The sequence below is a fragment of the Zootoca vivipara genome, chromosome 11, assembly GCF_965207765.1.
Source record: "Zootoca vivipara chromosome 11, rZooViv2.hap1.1, whole genome shotgun sequence".
Taxonomy (NCBI): domain Eukaryota; kingdom Metazoa; phylum Chordata; class Lepidosauria; order Squamata; family Lacertidae; genus Zootoca; species Zootoca vivipara.
Window position 1 is genome coordinate 3,291,188 of NC_142594.1, and position 18,032 is coordinate 3,309,219.

General features: G+C 45.3%; 1 protein-coding gene and 1 pseudogene across 1 annotated transcript in view; both read left to right on the forward strand.

The window, feature by feature from the left end:
- Positions 1–10,525: 10,525 nt before the first annotated feature.
- The window catches only part of LANCL2 (LanC like glutathione S-transferase 2), a 28,792-nt gene continuing 21,285 nt past the window's right edge, over positions 10,526–18,032 (forward strand). The window contains exon 1 of the mRNA XM_035101371.3: positions 10,526–12,170. Within this exon, the coding sequence (XP_034957262.1) occupies positions 11,943–12,170 (228 nt within the window). The 5' untranslated portion in view covers positions 10,526–11,942. The remainder of the gene's footprint in view (positions 12,171–18,032) is intronic.
- On the forward strand, positions 14,407–14,963 carry LOC148684184 (ATP synthase F(0) complex subunit g, mitochondrial pseudogene; annotated as a pseudogene).

Consider the following 18,032-nt stretch of genomic DNA (forward strand, 5'->3'; position numbering starts at 1 on the left):
TAAAGTTACTTATGAAAGCACAGTTGTAAAAATAAATGTCACATTTTGTATTGCTAAATTGTTTTTAGTGTTGATTTTAAAACTTTGTATATTCAGTGAAATAAGATGTACATAATTATTTTACATAGTTTTTCAATTTTCCTGGTGTTTTTGTTTGTTTTTTTGGAGGATGTATGGTGATATCACTCACTGTAATATAGTGTATTGTGTTCAATGGGAAAGGAATGTTCTGACTGGCTTGTAAGCGGAAGCTTTTATGCAATCACTCAGTGCTTTTTTCCTAGAAAAATAGGTGCTGGTACTCACTATGAAGTTGTTACAGTATGTGCCACACTTTTTAACAACAAAAAGAGGTGCCAGGAATGTGTGCCCTTGAGTACCCCTTGAAAAAAGGACTGGAATTACAGGTGATAAGAGGTCTTTGATTTCCCTTTTGACTCTTGAAAATGGATCAGCATGGGGAGCTAATTAGAAATTTTGAAAAATTTGACTTAGGTCAAATTATAAAACACATTCCATCAAAAATGGTATATATAATTTTCTTAGTTAAACAATTAGGAGCAGAGTAGTTGTAATTTACTAATACACCACCACTTCACTTTATAAGACGTTTATAAAGTCTGTCCTGTTCAGATCACATTAGAATCCATGTGCACCCACCTGCAACCTCCACCTGCACCAACTTGGGGAACATTTAATGTTCCATGTATGGTTTCTAGAAATACTACGCAAATTCTAGAGGTATGCACTGGACAGAACATGTGACTGATATTTGTAGCCTTGGGAAGTAGCCCAATCTGTTTTGGAGTTGCACCGTGGCTTTCCAGTTCAACTCATTATTTGGAACCGCATTAGATCAGTTAAAAACTATGCCTGCAAATTTCTTCTCCACTCACTATGATGGCAAGTAAAAATATATTTTCCCCCCTTTTTAGGGAGGTGGAAGAAATTCGCAGGCATAGTTGTTGCTCCAGTGTGGATTAATCCTGCCAAATTGTAGGCAGATGCATTCAGAGGTTTCCATGTAGCATATTTAAAATTTCTGACAGAATTGGATACAATTTACTGGTATGGTCACCCCTCTGAGTCTAGAGCAAATCAGAACTTCAGAGAATGCCTTGTTAATGACTCAGTGTGCCTCACCCAAATTATCCATATTCACCTCTTGATTTGGAAAAGTATACAACGCCTCTTGCCCCAAATCTCCATAGTGCAACTATTAGTAAACGGTAGAAGGAATAAATAGCAAATCTGAAATCATCCAGGAAATAAAGGAATAAAGGTTCCTGCATTTTAAAGCTCTAATAGGAATAATAAAAAAAATAGAGTCAGATAGCTAGGAAAGTGGAACCTTTTCCACACCACCACTTTTTTATATAGTTTCAGTACCGGTAGTTGTCTTTTCCCTCCACTAGGATGCGGGTGGTGCTGTGGTCTAAACCACTGAGCCTCTTGGGCTTGCCAATGAGAAGGTCGGCGGTTCGAATCCCTGCAACGGAGTGAGCTCTGTCCCAGCTCCTGCCAACCTAGCAGTTCAAAAGCACGCCAGTGCAAGTAGATAAATAGGCACCGCTATGGCAGGAAGGTAAACAGTGTCCCATTTTGCCAGAAGTAGTTTAGTTATGCTGGCCTGGAAAACTGTCTGCAGACAAACACTGGCTCCCTCGGCCTGAAGCGAGATGAGCGCAGCACCCCATAGTCGCCTTTGACTGGACTTAACCGTCCAGGGGTCCTTTAGCTTTTTTTTTACCTTCTCCTTCCTCTCCCCAGCCCAATGAATGGTGAGGTGTCCAACATTTCCCAGCTTTCCTGCCACAGAACTGCAATCCCAAGGGTTCTCTGGGAAGAGGGGTGACTGTTAAACCAATAAAATCTAAAAATGCGTTCATGAAGTGAAGGTGCTCTCCCTGCTATGTAGAACTGGTGTATTTTTGAAAATTCTTTGATAGGTGGACTTTGTACAAAGATAAATAGGCACTTTAAAGTTTTCTTTTAGTTCCTCCTTTCCAAGATGGAGGCAGCATAAGCTATCAAGATTGTTTTAATGTAATACACAATGTAGTCTTAAATCATATTCCTTCTTTTCAAACATGACTGTAATGTGTTTTTGAAGCATGACCATTTTACTTACCGTAAATAAAGCCTTGAAATAATCCTTCTCTGTGTTGTTTATTTTATATTTAGATGTATGAATGAAGAACACTGTTGGAGACTGAGCCAGTAGTCATTAATGTTACTGATGCCCCCAGAGTAATCACCTCCCTGTTGCTCTGGTTGTCATTTACTATTACTACTACTACTACTATTTTAAGTCTTTGCATGGTATACATATGTGCTGACAAGGGAGCAGCCTGCACCATGAGGTGGAAGGGAGATGAACTAACCTCTCCTTGTTGCCACAGCATATTTCTCTGTGATGTGCTAGCTTTCTAGAGGCAGAGCATTTACTTGGGAAGAAATCAAACTTGTCATTCCCCCATCTGCACATGGGAGCCAACTCCTAGGGCTCAGGGTCCTTTCAGGCCCCCAGTAATATATTTGAACACCCCCCCCCACTTGATGGGCAGAGCCATTGAAATGGTATGTCTATGCCATGTCTTGTGATCGATTATGCAGGGCGGGGTTTACTTGGCCCACCAATATTTTATTCAAGTTTGCACTCCTGCACCTGCATTCTGTACTATGGGCTGTACTATGTAATCTTTATGAATATGCACTTTAGCCTTAATAGTGCAATCCTATACATACCTATTAAGAAGTCAATCCCCTTGACTTCAATGAGAATTACTCTCAAAAAAGTGTACACTGGATTGCAGCCCAAGTGTTTGTGACCTTGGGCAACCTCCAGATTCCTTCCAATTCTGCAGTTTCTTGAGATGATGTGGTAAATGTAAGAAAATAGAATATTAAACTTCGGAACCCCTCATGGCAAATTAGAATAAAGATACCTGGCTTTGAGATGTAAAATTGCACTTTGCAACCTGCAACTTGCCAGAGCAACATCATGCTGTTTGCCTGAGGACACTATGCCACTTTCTGACTTATTGCTGTGCTTCTGAAATGCTAATGGTTCACATGTACCTTAGATAGAAATACTAAATACCGTTTTTGTTTTATGTTTGTAACTTTTTAAAGAAATGTGCACTGTTTTAAGCTGTCTTATGTTGCAATAAATCCTGGAAAAGGACTTTTGCTTTTCTGCTTTGGGGGGCTTTGCTGAGGGGAAGCTAAATTACAGCTCCTAAGCTGCTTAGACACCCACCCTATTGATTGAATTTCTGTCTGTGTCACAGCAGAGTGAGCCAGAGCTTTGCAATTGAAAAACCTTACCTGTTGAATTTCTGTCTGTGGTACGATAAAGTACGCAGTGCTAAGTGCACCTGGTAAAGATAGGAGTGGACTTCCTTGCCTATGGTCGCTTAGGGTATAAGGAAGTGGTGGCAGAACTACCTTCTTGATTTGTGTTCCCATCCTGCTCACACAGTTCCTGTCGGGATAGAGAGGGACAAGGCGCGAGGGGCAGGGAGTGCAGGATCCTGACAGATGATGACTCAAAACAGCTTCCAGCACAGCGTTATTTACACATTTTCTGCTGTTTGTTTTAAAATCCTTTGTTCAAGCCTGAGAGCTCAGCTGAGGGTGACTGAAGGATTTATACAAGCCAAATAATCTGCAGAGTAAGAATAAAGCATTTCATAAAGCTGTCAGCAGGCTGTGTGAGTGTGTGTGCAAATGAAGAACCGAGAGAGAGAGTTTTTGCTTCAGACATAAATCTCTTTAGTCCAGTGCATTTTTGAGCTGAATGCTTTTTTTAATTAAAAAAAACTATCTAAGGTAATAAAATGTGGCCTGCCAGCGCTGTGCCAGGGAAGGGCTGTCTATCAACTCCATCTGGTACACAGGCTGAGACCCTACCTGCCTGCAGACTGTCTAGCAGGAGTGGTGCATGCTCTAGTTATCTCCCGCTTGGACTACTGCAATGCGCTCTACGTGGGGCTACCTTTGAAGGTGACTCGGAAACTACAACTAATCCAGAATGCGGCAGCTAGACTGGTGACTGGGAGCGGCCGCCAAGACCACATAACACCGGTCTTGAAAGATCTACATTGGCTCCCAGTACGTTTCCAAGCACAATTCAAAGTGTTGGTGCTGACCTTTAAAGCCCTAAATGGCCTTGGTCCAGTGAGTATACCTGAAGGAGTGTCTCCACCTCCATCCTTCTGCCCGAACACTGAGGTCCAGCACCGAGGGCCTTCTGGCGGTTCCCTCGTTGCGAGAAGCCAAGTTGCAGGGAACTAGGCAGAGGGCCTTCTCGGTGGTGGCGCCTGCCCTGTGGAACGCCCTCCCAACAGATGGCAAAGAGGAAAACAACTACCAGACTTTTAGAAGACATCTGAAGGCACCCCTGTTCAGGGAGGCTTTTAATGTTTAATAGATTACTGTGTTTTATTTTTCTGTTGGAAGCTGCCCAGAGCCAGATGGGCGGAGTATAAATATTATTATTATTATTATTATTATTATTATTATTATTATTATTATTATATTGGTTCAGCTCCAGGAAAGGGTGTATTCCCACCAGCCAGGCATGTTTATATAATGTTATGTTTGCAGAAAGTTCATGGGCGTAGCCAGGGGGCAGGGGGGCAGCTGCCCCCCTCCAAATCAAGTAAAATAATCAGATCAGAATACAGTATTTGAAATTGATATGCTTGCTGAGGTCACTTTGGATGATGTTGTGACTCATTTTGCTCATCTCTCTTGCTCAGCCAGGCACCACTTGTACCATAAAGTGGTCATTCAGTACCTTGTGGAGAGTAAAGACCTGACCTGGTTAAGGTGGAGGATGACAGGGGAGCAGAGCATCTCAATGGGCTTTGCTTACTGAGAGTGCACAGAAAAACTGCATTGTAAAAAAGGAGGGATTTGAGAAGGAAGTGCTCCCTCTTGTTTTGCTACATAATAATGAAACCAAAGATTTAGTATTGAACTGATTGCTTATTCTGATAAATAGTAGTTACTATAAGACAGAAATAATCATCATCGTCATCTAAACAAATCTGATTTGCATCTCCATGACAATTTGGCTAGGCAGCTGGATGTGCTTTAAGACTTCAACCTTTTAAAAATATATCTATTTGTATTTTCTTCTCTAGTAAGCAATATGTCTTGTTACCAGAAAGTTCCTTTTTGAAGTACAGGCAAACTGAAATTTTCCATTTAGAGAAGCACTGGAGAGGATGAGCCTATGATAAATTGGTTTCTAAGAGAGAGAATTACTGGGCTTGCTGGCACACACCACTACCCACAGGGGTGCTCCTGGGGGAGCGGTTGTTGTAATTAGCAATAATCAATGAAGATGTGAAAGGTTTGTGTTTTACTTCAACTGCATGAAGAATACAGGCTTTCCCTTTGTCTGCTGCAGTTTTCCCCAGAAAATGCATGATCTGTTTAGTTTTTTTCTTCAGTTTTGTATCATTTTCATGAAAGTCTCACACAGCTTCAAACTAGCTAAAATAAAGGCTTCTTGAATCATAAACCACTCTGGACCCCCAAACCTCTGGATGACCTAATGGAACAGCTTCATGTAAACTTGAACTTTACATGAAAGTACAGGGGACCCAGGCGGCGCTGTGGGTTAAACCACTGAGCCTAGGGCTTGCTGATCAGAAGGTCGGCGGTTTGAATCCCTGTGGCGGGGTGAGCTCCCGTTGCTCGGTCCCAGCTCCTGCCAACCTAGCAGTTCGAAAGCACGTCAAAGTGCAAGTAGATAAATAGGAACCGCTACAGCGGGAAGGTAAATGGCGTTTCCGTGTGCTGCTCTGGTTCACCAGAAGCAGCTTTGGCATGCTGGCCACATGACCTGGAAGCTGTACGCCGGCTCCCTCGGCCAATAATGCGAGATGAGCGCGCAACCCCAGAGTCGGTCACGACTGGACCTAATGGTCAGGGGTCCCTTTACCTTTACCTTACAGGGGACAAAACAGAATCCTGAAAGACCCCATTGCATAGATTGAAAGGATTTGAGCACAAAACCTTTGAGTACAAAGCCTTATCCAGCTCAGGACCAGGTTACCTAAAAGACTGTAATATCCCTTATATGTTTAACTGAGCACTTTCCTCTGCAAATATCATCTCATCAAGAGGTCTGCTCTGTACAGTACAGGAATTGGAACCCCAGTCCCGAGGAGCTTGCTCCCATTAAGTATCAAACGGGCACTTTGCCTTTAGCATCTTTTCCATGCCTGTTGGTGACCTTTCTCTTCCAACAAACCTCTTAAGTGGAGATTATTATTCCTGTTTTTATTCACACTGGGTTTAAATTGTATTTATATGTGTGTTTTCATTTTTTAAAAATTTTTTACTTTTAAATTGCTTAAAGGTATTTTACGGGAAGCAAATAATAAATTAAACAAATAAATAGGCCCACAGCCCCAGCTTCTGAATTCAGTTATCCAAGTAGGAATAGAACCACCTAAACACCCTGCCTCTGTCAAGATCCTGTAACGTCACTTCTCGCAGTGAGGAAACAACCAGGAGGCCCTCAGAGCTGGACCTCAGTGTCCAGACTGGACTATGGAAGTGGTGAAGCTTCTTCAGGTATACAGGGCCAAGCCATTTAAGGCTTTAAAGGTCAGCACCAACACTTTGAATTTTGCTTGGAAACATACTGTGATCCAATGAAGTTCCTTTAGGACTGGTGGCATATGGTCCTGACAGCTGCTCCCAGTCACCAGTCTAGCTGCCGCATTCTGGATTAGTTGTAGAATTGACCAGTGCCTCCATGGACAGCTGAGAGTCTAAAATGACCCCCTAGGCTGCACACTTGTTCCTTTAGGGGCACAGTTACCCCATTCAGGACCCACTGTCCCCCAGAAAAGTACTACTGCCTTGTCAGGATTCAACCTCAATCCATTAACCACCATCCATCCTGTAACAATGTGTTTCTCTGAGAGTAACTTAACATCTGCAGATGGGCAAGATTGCAAAAAACCCCAAACTACCTGGGAAAGCTCTACTGAATGTCACTTAGAGGATGTGATAGTGCCAGCAAATGATTTATCATTTTAAGTCTTCCCATTCCCAGCTCTTCAGCCCAAAACCTTCTTTGCTACCACTGCTGTCATTAAGCAAGCTCTCCGAGTGAGTTCTAGCCATCTTCCCTACCTGCCTCATTTCCCTCAGCTTGCCAGCTTTTCCAACATTGTACCAAATGCAAAAATGATAAAATTTAAAAGCCTCATTTGATGTTGTTATTGTTTGTGCTATTCCTCATTATGGTGAACTTGAAACCCAAGTTGACTGAAATAGCGAGGGCAGAAAGCTGTCTCGTGAAGTTCAGCAAGCACAACTCAGGCCTACCATTTCTTATTAGCATGCCAAGATAAGGCCAACAACTGCTCCTTCTCTCCCAAGTCTAAAGGAATGCCAGAAAAAAGCAATTAACTTCCCAGACATCAGCAGGCTTCTTGACAGAATGATCATTCTTGATTATGACAGGCAATTATAGCACAAGAATTTTTCTGGACTTTACAAAGCCAAGTCAGGGTCTTGGAAAAAAAGAAACCTACTGTATAAATATATATATATATTATGCTTGTAAGACATAGGGAAATCATAGGATTGGAAGGGACCACGAAAGCCATCTAGTCCAACCCCTGCAATTCAGTACAGTACATGACAGATGGCCATCATGACAATCATGGCCTCAATATGAATATGACTGGAATTGTGTTTATTGGTGGTGGAGTCTTTCTTGTCCTTCAAGACTAGGACATTTTGGAGCATTCTGAGAATTGGTGGCAGTGTAAAGAGAAGAGAAACAGGCACAGGTGGACTTGCAGTGTAGTCAAGTGAGTCTGGGGATTCCTGACAAAGGTGGAGATTTGAATGATAGGGGTATTCTGGCAGGATTGGGAAGCAATCTCTTCTAGTACATAGGAGTACTTTGGGGCAATGGGATGGACAAAAGGGGTGAGCCCCATTAACTAGGAGCAGCAAGGAGGCACTCTGGTCTGGTGTGCTGCACTCCTGCTGATCACAGGATCTGGAGAGTTAGGACAGAGAAAGGTGGCTCCCTGCAACAGGACAGGGAGAATTGTTTTTTTTTAGAACATAATAACTGCCATGACCTCTGCCTCCACTGCATTTTAAAACTGATGGTCATTTTCAGCCAAAGTGTTTGGGCAGAGCTCTTGGGAATCATCTGGATGGGTTTGTCCCTCAAAGCCATTTGCATTTGACATCCGGGCTTTTATTTGCTGCTCTGGACATATTACCACAAATCTCCAGGACTCCCCCTGCACCATGTGAAATGGGCAATATATTTGATCATAGGCTATGTGCCTCTGTACATCTTGAAGTTATTTCTTTAAATAATGAAATGAAGGTTGCAGTGCCATACATTTACTTGGAATTAAATCCTGAGTAGATTGTATTGTGAATTTATTACACCATTGCTAAAAGTACGGTACTTCTATGGAACACTTTAGCATTAATTCCTTTCCATGCTTGCAGCATTTTCTGCAGCCTGCTAAAACACACTTGGAGATTCTGTTTTTCTGGCTTCCTGCTGTGACCACAAAACTACTGGAATGAAATATATAATATTGTTATAGAATGGGAGGGCCCCTCCTAAACCTGATAAATTAATAAATGGTAAAGGGAAAGGGACCCCTGACCATTAGGTCCAGTCGCGGACAACTCTGGGGTTGCGGTGCTCATCTCGCTTAACTGGCCGAGGGAGCTGGCGTACAGCTTCCAGGTCATGTGGCCAGCATGACTAAGCCACTTCTGGAAACCAGAGCAGCGCACAGAAACGCCATTTACCTTCCCGCCGGAGTAGTACCTAATTATCTACTTGCACTTTGACATGCTTTCGAATTGCTAGGTTGGCAGAAGCAGGGACTGAACAACGGGAGCTCACCCCGTTGCGGGGATTCGAACATTTGATCATTAAGCAAACGGTCTGTGAGCACCTAGAAAGGAAAGTGTGATCACTAAAAGTCAGCATGGGTTTCTGGAAAATAAGTCATGTCAGACTAATCTGATCTCATTTTTTGACAGAATTACAAGCCTGGTAGATGAAGGGAATGCTGTGGATATAGCCTATCTTGATTTCAGCAAGGCCTTTGATAAGGTGCCCCATGATATTCTTGTAAAGAAGCTGGTAAAATGCAGGCTAGACAATGCTACCATTCAGTGGATTTGGAACGTGTCCAGAGGAGGGCAACCAAAATGGTCGAATGCGTGGAAGCGACTTTCGGTGCCGTTCTGCCCATGCCTGGGTACCGGAAATCAGGCAAAGTGGCACCGGAAGTTGCTTCTACGCATGTCCAGCGACTTCCGGTGCTGCGCCACTGCTGATCCCGCATTTTTCAGCAGGAGACCTGGCAGCTATGGCTCAGCTCACACCCAAAGCTCAGGCTATTCTTCTCCTACCTAGCAGCTTGGGGAGCAGGCAGGGCACAGAGCAACTTCTCTGGTTAAGCTAATTGTGGTGCTTAATTAGTCAGCCAAAGCCTAAGGGACTGGTTTGGAAAGCTTGCCATTATAAATTCTACCCATCCACAGGATCACAGATTTGGAAGGGGTACAGGATATAATCCAAACTGACCCCCCCAAACTCATAACAATATTCTGACATATAAACCCCAACAGAGGTCCCATTACCTGCAACAAGTCAGGAGCAAAACAAGGGACACACAGAGTTTATATGTTGCTGCAAAAGGAGGGGGGATTATCCTGAGTTGTAGGCTTGTATGTGTGGGGTTTTATGGGGAAGGGGATTGCAAACAGCGACTTCAGAAAAGCACAATGTGATACTGTGGTTACCTTAACAGTGGACATTAAAAAAAACCAAGAGTAGTTATTAAAAACACATTTTGGCATTGGACATTTTTACCCTGTTTCCCCTTTTTTAATACGTAGTCATAAAGTAAGCCATGGCAGGGTTTTTAAGTATTTGAGAAATATAAGACATACCCCGAAAATAAGCCATACTTCCGCGCCGCGGAAACCAACCTCCGCAGGCACCTCCACTCGCAGAGTCACTCCATGCAGCCAGCACTGCAGGAGCGCGATCAGCTATGAAGAGGCGCTCCAAGAGCTCCGCTTAACAGCTGATCGCGCTCCCGCCTTGCTGGCTGCATCCCCGCGCTCTGCCTTCTCGTCCACCGCCATCCCTGCCACTTCCGTGCTTGCCGCCACTGCTGGGCTCACTGCTTCTTCCTTGCCTGGCCCGGCCAAGGAGCTTGGAGCGCCTGCAGCGGCGGGCGGAGCGCATGAGCCAGCGGCCTCTGCCTGGCCCGGCCAAAGACGCCTGCCACCCCGCCACCCGGAACTGGGGGCTGCTGCAGCGCCGAGCACTCAAGACAGCCCAGCAGCGCCCTGAGCCAGCGCCCTGAACCGTAAAAACCGTACCGGTAATAAAAAATAAGACACCCCACCGAAAGTAAGCCACCCTGTGTTTTTTGAGGGAAAAAAAGTTATAAGACGGTGTCTTAAAAAGGGGGAAACACGGTATATGTAATGTGAAAAAACCCTTTTGTATCAATTCACTGCACAAGTCAAAGCCATGAGCCTCTGGTGCAGGCCAGCGGTTTCAAATTGCAGTCCCCCTTTGTTCTAGCAAAGCCAGCTGAAGGGCAGTTGTTCAATCCAGAAAGAACCAAGAGACTGATTATTATATATTGAAAATTAAAATTAAAAACAACCAGGTAACGTATAAGAAGGATGAGTTGTTTTACTGTTTTATGGCTGTGGGCCTGGCACACTATATTGGGGGTGGCGGTATGTGCGCTTTGTGCAGGATTAGCAACTATGCAGTGAGCTGGCCGAGGCCCTCCCTCCTGAGCCTGTGTCACTGAAGACGTTGTGTGTTCATTCGCTGGCAGTGGAAGGGCTGGCCGGCAGGCCAACACCGATCTCACAGCCACCAAAGGGAGCGCGGAAGCTGCAAAGAAAACGTTGCAGATCAGGGGAGGCCGAGGGCCAAGCCATCACCAGTGCTTGCTTCTCCAGCCAGCTCTTCCTTGCACCTGTTCAGGGGACTAGCTGGATGTGGGTCTGCTCGTTCCTGTGCTGCTGTGTGATGGGCAGCTGAAAAGCAGCGTTTGCGGCGGCCGAAGGAGGCTCCGTCTTGCATCTTGATTAAGAGCAGCAGAGAGCTACGGAGGTGCGCGGTTGGCGCCCCCTCCCACTTTTAAAGCTTCCCCTCTCCTCACCAATCTTTCCTGATGATTCCAACGGGCCGGAGGGTCCGTAGGTCCCTCCCCAAGGAATTGCTCGTCTACTGCCTCGTCTTCGGGTTTTCCTTCCCCTTGATGGTCCTGATGCTCTTGCTCTAAGGATGCTGCTGCTGGAGCCCACCAACCTCTTCGGCTGCGGGCGGAGTCACAGGAGAAAGAAAACACTCGGCTTTGCAGCCTCGGGGTTTGATGACAACTGCTGCAAAGGCGGCGGCGGCGGCGGCGGCCTGATCGCTCTCTCTCCCTCTCTCTTGATAGTGGGGAGAGAGGCAAGATGTGCGTCGGAAAGCGGGATTGGGGGATGCCCTCCAGCCTCAACGGGTTTCTAGCTTTCCCGCCCAGCCCGTTCTCGAAGGACTGATCCGGAGGGAGGGAGGTTGCGGCACTGCCCCTCCTTCTACAGGACTCTTAGGAAGCTGCTGCCCCATCACCGAGGAAGGAGGAGGAGGGCGCGGACCCAGCGACACACGCGGCCGCCTGCTTGGAGCCCAGCCATGGCGGGAGAAGGGCCGCCGGCGGGAGCCGAGCACCTTCCCTGACGGCCCCCGGGCGGGCACCCCGTGAGCTGCGTCGGGCTTTGGGGAGGCCAGGCCTGGCTCGCCTTGGCCCCCACCTGCTGCTGAGCCTCTGCCTCTGAGCTTCTGCCTCCCTCCCTCCCTCTGGGGCGGAGCGCGTCCCCGCGGTGGGAGGGCCGAGATGGGAGAGGGCATGTCCAAGAGGCTGAAGGCGCAGCTGGGCGGCGAGGCCGAGATGGAGGAAAGGGCCTTCAGCAATCCTTACCGGGACTACCAGCCCCACGGGGCCGCCTTCGCCTCCTCGGCCACCGGCGCCCCGCCTTCGCCCAGCGGCTCCGAGGGAAAGCGATGCCGCACCCCTTCGCCCGACGGGGACGGAGACCCTCCGCTCTTCGACGGCGACGGGAAGGTGAGAGACAGGGGGGGCTCGGGCGGGGCGGGGGGCTCGCGCGCCACACCCCCGCGGAGGGGGGAGGGGCGGGGCTGGTTTGGTTGCAACGCTGTCTTCCTACATACAGAAGCCCTGAATATTACGCAAGGAAAAACAGCCACGTGTAAATAAATAAAGGGGGCCAGAGTGAAAGCAAAATGATTGCACGCCTAACCTATTATTATTATTAATTTTATTATTATTTTATTTTATTATTATTATTACTACTACTACTACGGTACTACTACATACCCTGCTTTCCCTCCCCCCCCCGGTTAGCCTTTGTGTTTCGTTTCCCCCGCCCCCCTCCCAGGCTCCACGGGGCCTCCGAGCCTTTTTCCCTCACGGGAAGTTGCAAAGAGTCTGCCTGAGAAAAGTACAGTAGTAGAGCTTTTGGGGTAGCTGCGCTGTGTCCTGTAGACTAGTTTTACGAAAGCGCTGCTGAGTTTGTGGGTCTTTAGCGGCAATAACATGCTTAATACGGACTTTGGGGGCGAGCTCTCCTGAGGGGGGGGGGAGCTGCGCCGCCCTCGTTCCGCTCTCTGCATCTGCCAGGGCCTCATGGGGCGAAGAGGCTCTTCATGGAAAGCAATGGCCTTCACATAGAAAACTAGCGTACCAGGAGGAAAGAGGTTATAGCCCAACCGTGTCTCTGAATGGAAGCTGGTTTTCTGCATTTTTCTTTTAAATGTGCTTGGGATGTTACTGATTTCCTCTGCTTTGTTCTTGTTTGTGCTTAGTGGTTTTTATTCCATATTTTTATACAGTGAATAGGCTAGCAGTGAGATCTTTGAATGAAGGGTGGTATACAGATTTAATACATAGAAAATAATAAATTTGTATGGAGGAGCATCAGATCAAGTGAGGCTCTTGCCCACAGCCTGAATTGTTTCCACCCTGTGGAATTAAATTTGAGACTCAAATGAAGAATATGGTGACATGTAGAATTGGGAAAGGTTGCAACAATATGGTAATAAGGTGATAGTATTCATTCTGTGGTATTTCAGGAGCTGGGTGCAAATATAACTCGCTGTGTGATTCCCTACACATGTCTTCTCAGAAGCAATTCCTGCTGGGTTGACAAAGTTAGGCAGTGAGGCTGTTCCCACAAAGTGCCGTGTTTTAGGTTGCGTTTGAACACATGGTGTGATGGTGATAGGTAGCATATATTCACCCAATGTGTGTTACCGGTTTGGTTTTTCTATTATGATTACCAGTGTTAAGAGACTGGGATAGAAAAATCTATTCCCCACATAGCTCCTGAAACCTGGGTTGCAGGTGCAAAAACAGTTAGTTGCCATCCCCCCCCCCCCCAATGCAACAGCACTTTCTATTCATTTTTTTAGTTACAGGTAGGTAGCCGTGTTGGTCTGAGTCGAAACAAAATAAAAAAATTCCTTCAGTAGCACCTTAAAGACCAACTAAATTTTTATTTTGGTATGAGCTTTCATGTGCATGCACACTTCTTCAGATGCACATTTCTTCAGATACATATCTGAAGAAGTGTGCATGCACACGAAAGCTCATACCAAAATAAAAACTTAGTTGGTCTTTAAGGTGCTACTGAAGGAATTTTTTATTTTATTCATTTTTTTGAAACTCATGAACTAATACACAATTCATATCAGTGACACCTTGTTAATATCACATTTTTAATAGTAATTCTTAATTGGACACCACAAACCTCAGCCTCAGCAATACTTATTTATAAATATTAATAAATACTGGTATATATCACTGAAACTATGATCAAACAATATTGATTTTACACACAGGCATGCAATGATGCTGTTGCATCTGGAATAGCTCAGGTGGTAGAACATGAGACTCTTAAATCTCAGGGTTGTGGGTTTGGGCCCCACATTGGGCAAAAGATTCCTGCATTGCAGGGCATTGGACTAGGTCAGGGGTCTCCAAACAGGCCTGGGGGCCAGATGCGGCCCAATCACCTTCTAAATCCGGCCCGCGGACAGTCCGGGAACCAGCATGTTTTTACATGAGTAGAATGTGTCCTTTTATTTAAAATGCACCTCTGGGTTATTTGTGGGGCATAGGAATTCGGTCATATTTTTCCCCCAAAATACAGTCAGGCGCCCATAGTCTGAGGGACAGTGGACCAGCCCCCTGCTGAAAAAGTTTGCTGACCCCTGGACTAGGTGATCCTCAGGGTCCTTCCAACTCTACAATTTTATATTCTAAGAGGGAGCATTCCTCAATAGAAGGGAAAATGTACAAGATAGCACACACTCTCATTTCACAGAAATCACTTAAAAGTTACCAGCACGGCTTCTCTGCTGTTCCTTCTCCTCCTCGTCTCTAGTCTTCCTCTGGCTGCCGTTCACTCTCAGGATGGCACAGGCTGCACAGAAGCTGGTGATGCCGTCACTAACAAAGGGCCCAAGCTCAGTTTTGCTGCTGCCACTTATTCAAAGCTTCACCTGGCCACATTTTGGTACTATGCTAAAGTTGAATTGGTTCCCCCAACTCCTCCTGAAATTCCTAAGGCTGTGGATGGCATGAAAGGATTGCTTACGACCTGGCAGTCTGGCCGCTCACCATTAAGGAAGCTGTATGGAACGGCTTGGTGGCTACTGAAGTGGTAATGTGGTTTTACATCTGCGAAATCATAGGCAAATGTGGCCTGGTTGGCTGTAGTGTTTGAAAGTCTTTTGTTTTTTAGTCCTAATTCAGTGTCTTAATACCAAGATGAAATTGTGGTGGTCTCTACAAATATCATTCAAATTGAGGCAAAATCAGATGATGGTGATGTGAACAGCGACAAGAGTTGCTAAATTACTATTCAAATAAACGCTATACAAAGAAAAAAGGTTACCAGCACATTTTGCCCCATAACCTCCTTTCTAGGAGGGCTGAGAAAGCTCAGAGTCTGGAGCACCTCCCCAGGGTCACTGGTGAAAGCTTTAGCAACCATGGGCATAGCCAGGATTTTTGTTGGGGGGGGGGGAGCTTTTTTTTTTTTGAAATCAAAGTTGTTCAGCTTTTCTTGGGAAATCATAGGTAAAAATACCTGTCCCTTGAATAGGACATGGGGGGGAAGTTTCTGCTAAGGTGGAGAACCTCAGATAATTGAGTACTGTACTACTTTCAATGCCCCCCCCCAAAGCTATGCCCATGCAAGCAACCCCCTGGAGCATGGGATTGTAGCCAAATAGTTGTGAAAGTGACCTCAGGTGGTGTAAGTTTCTCAAAGCCAGCTAAATTTTTCAATGGTGCTATATTCTTTTTCCCAAACAATAGCTAAAAGTGCCACATGTTGGCAACAGGCGGTGCTCTAGAACAGAGGTTCCCAAACTCTGTGTCCCCCTGGAAATATACCTTCCGAACAAGCAGAAAGCTGCAGTAACAAATTGGGATTCTTTTCTGTATCTTTATTTGTACCTACATTCTTTGTTGTTTAGTCGTTTAGTCGTGTCCGACTCTTCGTGACCCCATGGACCATAGCACGCCAGGCACTCCTGTCTTGCACTGCCTCCCGCAGTTTGGTCAAACTCATGTTCGTAGCTTCGAGAACACTGTCCAACCATCTTGTCCTCTGTCGTCCCCTTCTCCTAGTGCCCTCAATCTTTCCCAACATCAGGGTCTTTTCCAAGGATTCTTCTCTTCTCATGAGGTGGCCAAAGTATTGGAGCCTCAGCTTCAGGATCTGTCCTTCCAGTGAGCACTCAGGGCTGATTTCCTTAAGAATGGATAGGTTTGATCTTCTAGCAGTCCATGGGACTCTCAAGAGTCTCCTCCAGCACCATAATTCAAAAGCATCAATTCTTCGGCGATCAGCCTTCTTTATGGTCCAGCTCTCACTTCCATACATCACTACTGGGAAAACCATAGCTTTAACTATACGGACCTTTGTCGGCAAGGTGATGTCTCTGCTTTTTAAGATGCTGACCTACATTCTACAACATAGTAAAGAAAGATGTTGTAAATAAGACACCTAGAAAATTGAAATTACAACATTATTTATTAAAATCAACAATGGTAACATTTGCATTACACACAGAAAATTAAGATAAAGAAGGATATTAAAATAAAAATTAAGAGTATTAAAAATAATCATAATGAGAAGGATGAACCTTTAACTTTATGCTTTGTGTAAGCATCATTACATGTTTCATTGGTGAAGTGCTCCTTAGTGGGTGCAGCACACACATTTTTAAAACCTGCTGTTCTGTGCAAGTCTGGTATATATCAGAAAATGTTATTTTTAAAAAATATTGGTCTCACGCACAGGTAAACAAATACCTGCGCAGATCACTGCAGTGGACCTCTGGGTTCTGGAAGTAGTAATTGAGTTGGAAGGGACAGCAACACACTGCAAATACAGTACATCCCATCAGGCACTGTCCACTATTGTGGTTGGGAAACACTTAAGAGAGAGAGAGAGGGGCCGTTTGACTGAAAGTGCTTGTGTGTGCAAAAAAGTGCACAGGGCAAAATAAATTCTGTGCTGTGTATGTGCCCATTTATACGCTAGTGTGTCATAGTCCTTCTCCTTTACAGTAAGGAAGAATGTTTTAGAAGAAAGACTCTTGCCAGCTGTTTCTAGTCCTGGAAGGCAGAACTCTGGGCTTGCAGAACCTGTAACTTGCCAGCCCAAACACAGCCCACTGACCACACCGGCCAGTGCCTCTAAACCTCCAGATTATGGCTGCTGCCTTGCGATTTTTAAACAGACCGCAGTACCTGCTTGGACTCCCTGGTTGGATGACAAATTCTGCAGGTCTTAATCTGAAACTAACTTTGGAGTGGCGAAAGAAAAGAAAAGAAAACTAAATACTTGAAATACAACTAACCCCCCTAACGACTTTCCGGGTGTAGGTGGGGAATCTGTTGGGGGCCCTGGTCTCTTGGCAGGACCCACCACTGTGCTGACACCTTTCCTGAGCCTTTTAAATTCTCTCTTGTATGTGACGTTACTATGGTGGAGCAAAGAAACAGTGCAGCTGCACCAGTTGAGGCTACTGGGACTCAGTGGAGGTCATTTGGGAAAAGGCTCCCTTGAAACTTGCAGCCACCCTTGCCTACCTTCTTGAAATTACTGTTCAAGGTCAGTGCTCGGAGTGGTTTTGGAAGGGATATGACGAGCATTTTTGCCCACAGGGAGGTGTGCAGGTTTTTGTTGAAGGAGATATCAATGCTCTATTTTGAATGCTATTAGTGAGCTTAGGAGACACAGACAACACAATGCATTTGTCACAGTGCCATACATTTTGGCTCAGCTGTGAGGCCGTTGCCTAGGACAGCCTTTCTCAACCTTGGGTCTCCAGATGTTGTTGGCCTGGCACTCAATCTGTCATTGCCTTATCCGGCTGCCCATAGTTGAACAAGCAAGCCAGTCATCCAGTGTTCTGTTCCAAACAAGGAACAGAATGGGCTTTGCAGACTTAAGTCTAATTAATGAATGAAGTTTAAACCCTAACTAATTGTTTGTATGTGTTCTGTCATGTTTGTAGGTTGCATTGCACACCCCATGTAATTAAGGTTTATTTTAGACTTTGATTCCCTGGAGCCAACTGAAGCCTAATGATATTTAATGGCAGGCATTGCCGGTTAGTGGGAATAGTTAATGATGATTTAGTGATGTTTGGCTGCTTTGTGGCCACTTGAGAATTGCTTGTAACTCACATTTACGGGAAACATATTTAGAGTTACCCTTTTGACAAGTCACATGGTGTGGTTTAAATGGCATCATACTTTATGCACAACAGTTTATAAACTTTCACGAGAGGAAATCTTCACTATCTTGTGGAACATCTTTATGCCATTGATTGGCAGATGAGATCAATAATTTTGTGTATTGTATCCAGTAGTATTTATGTATTG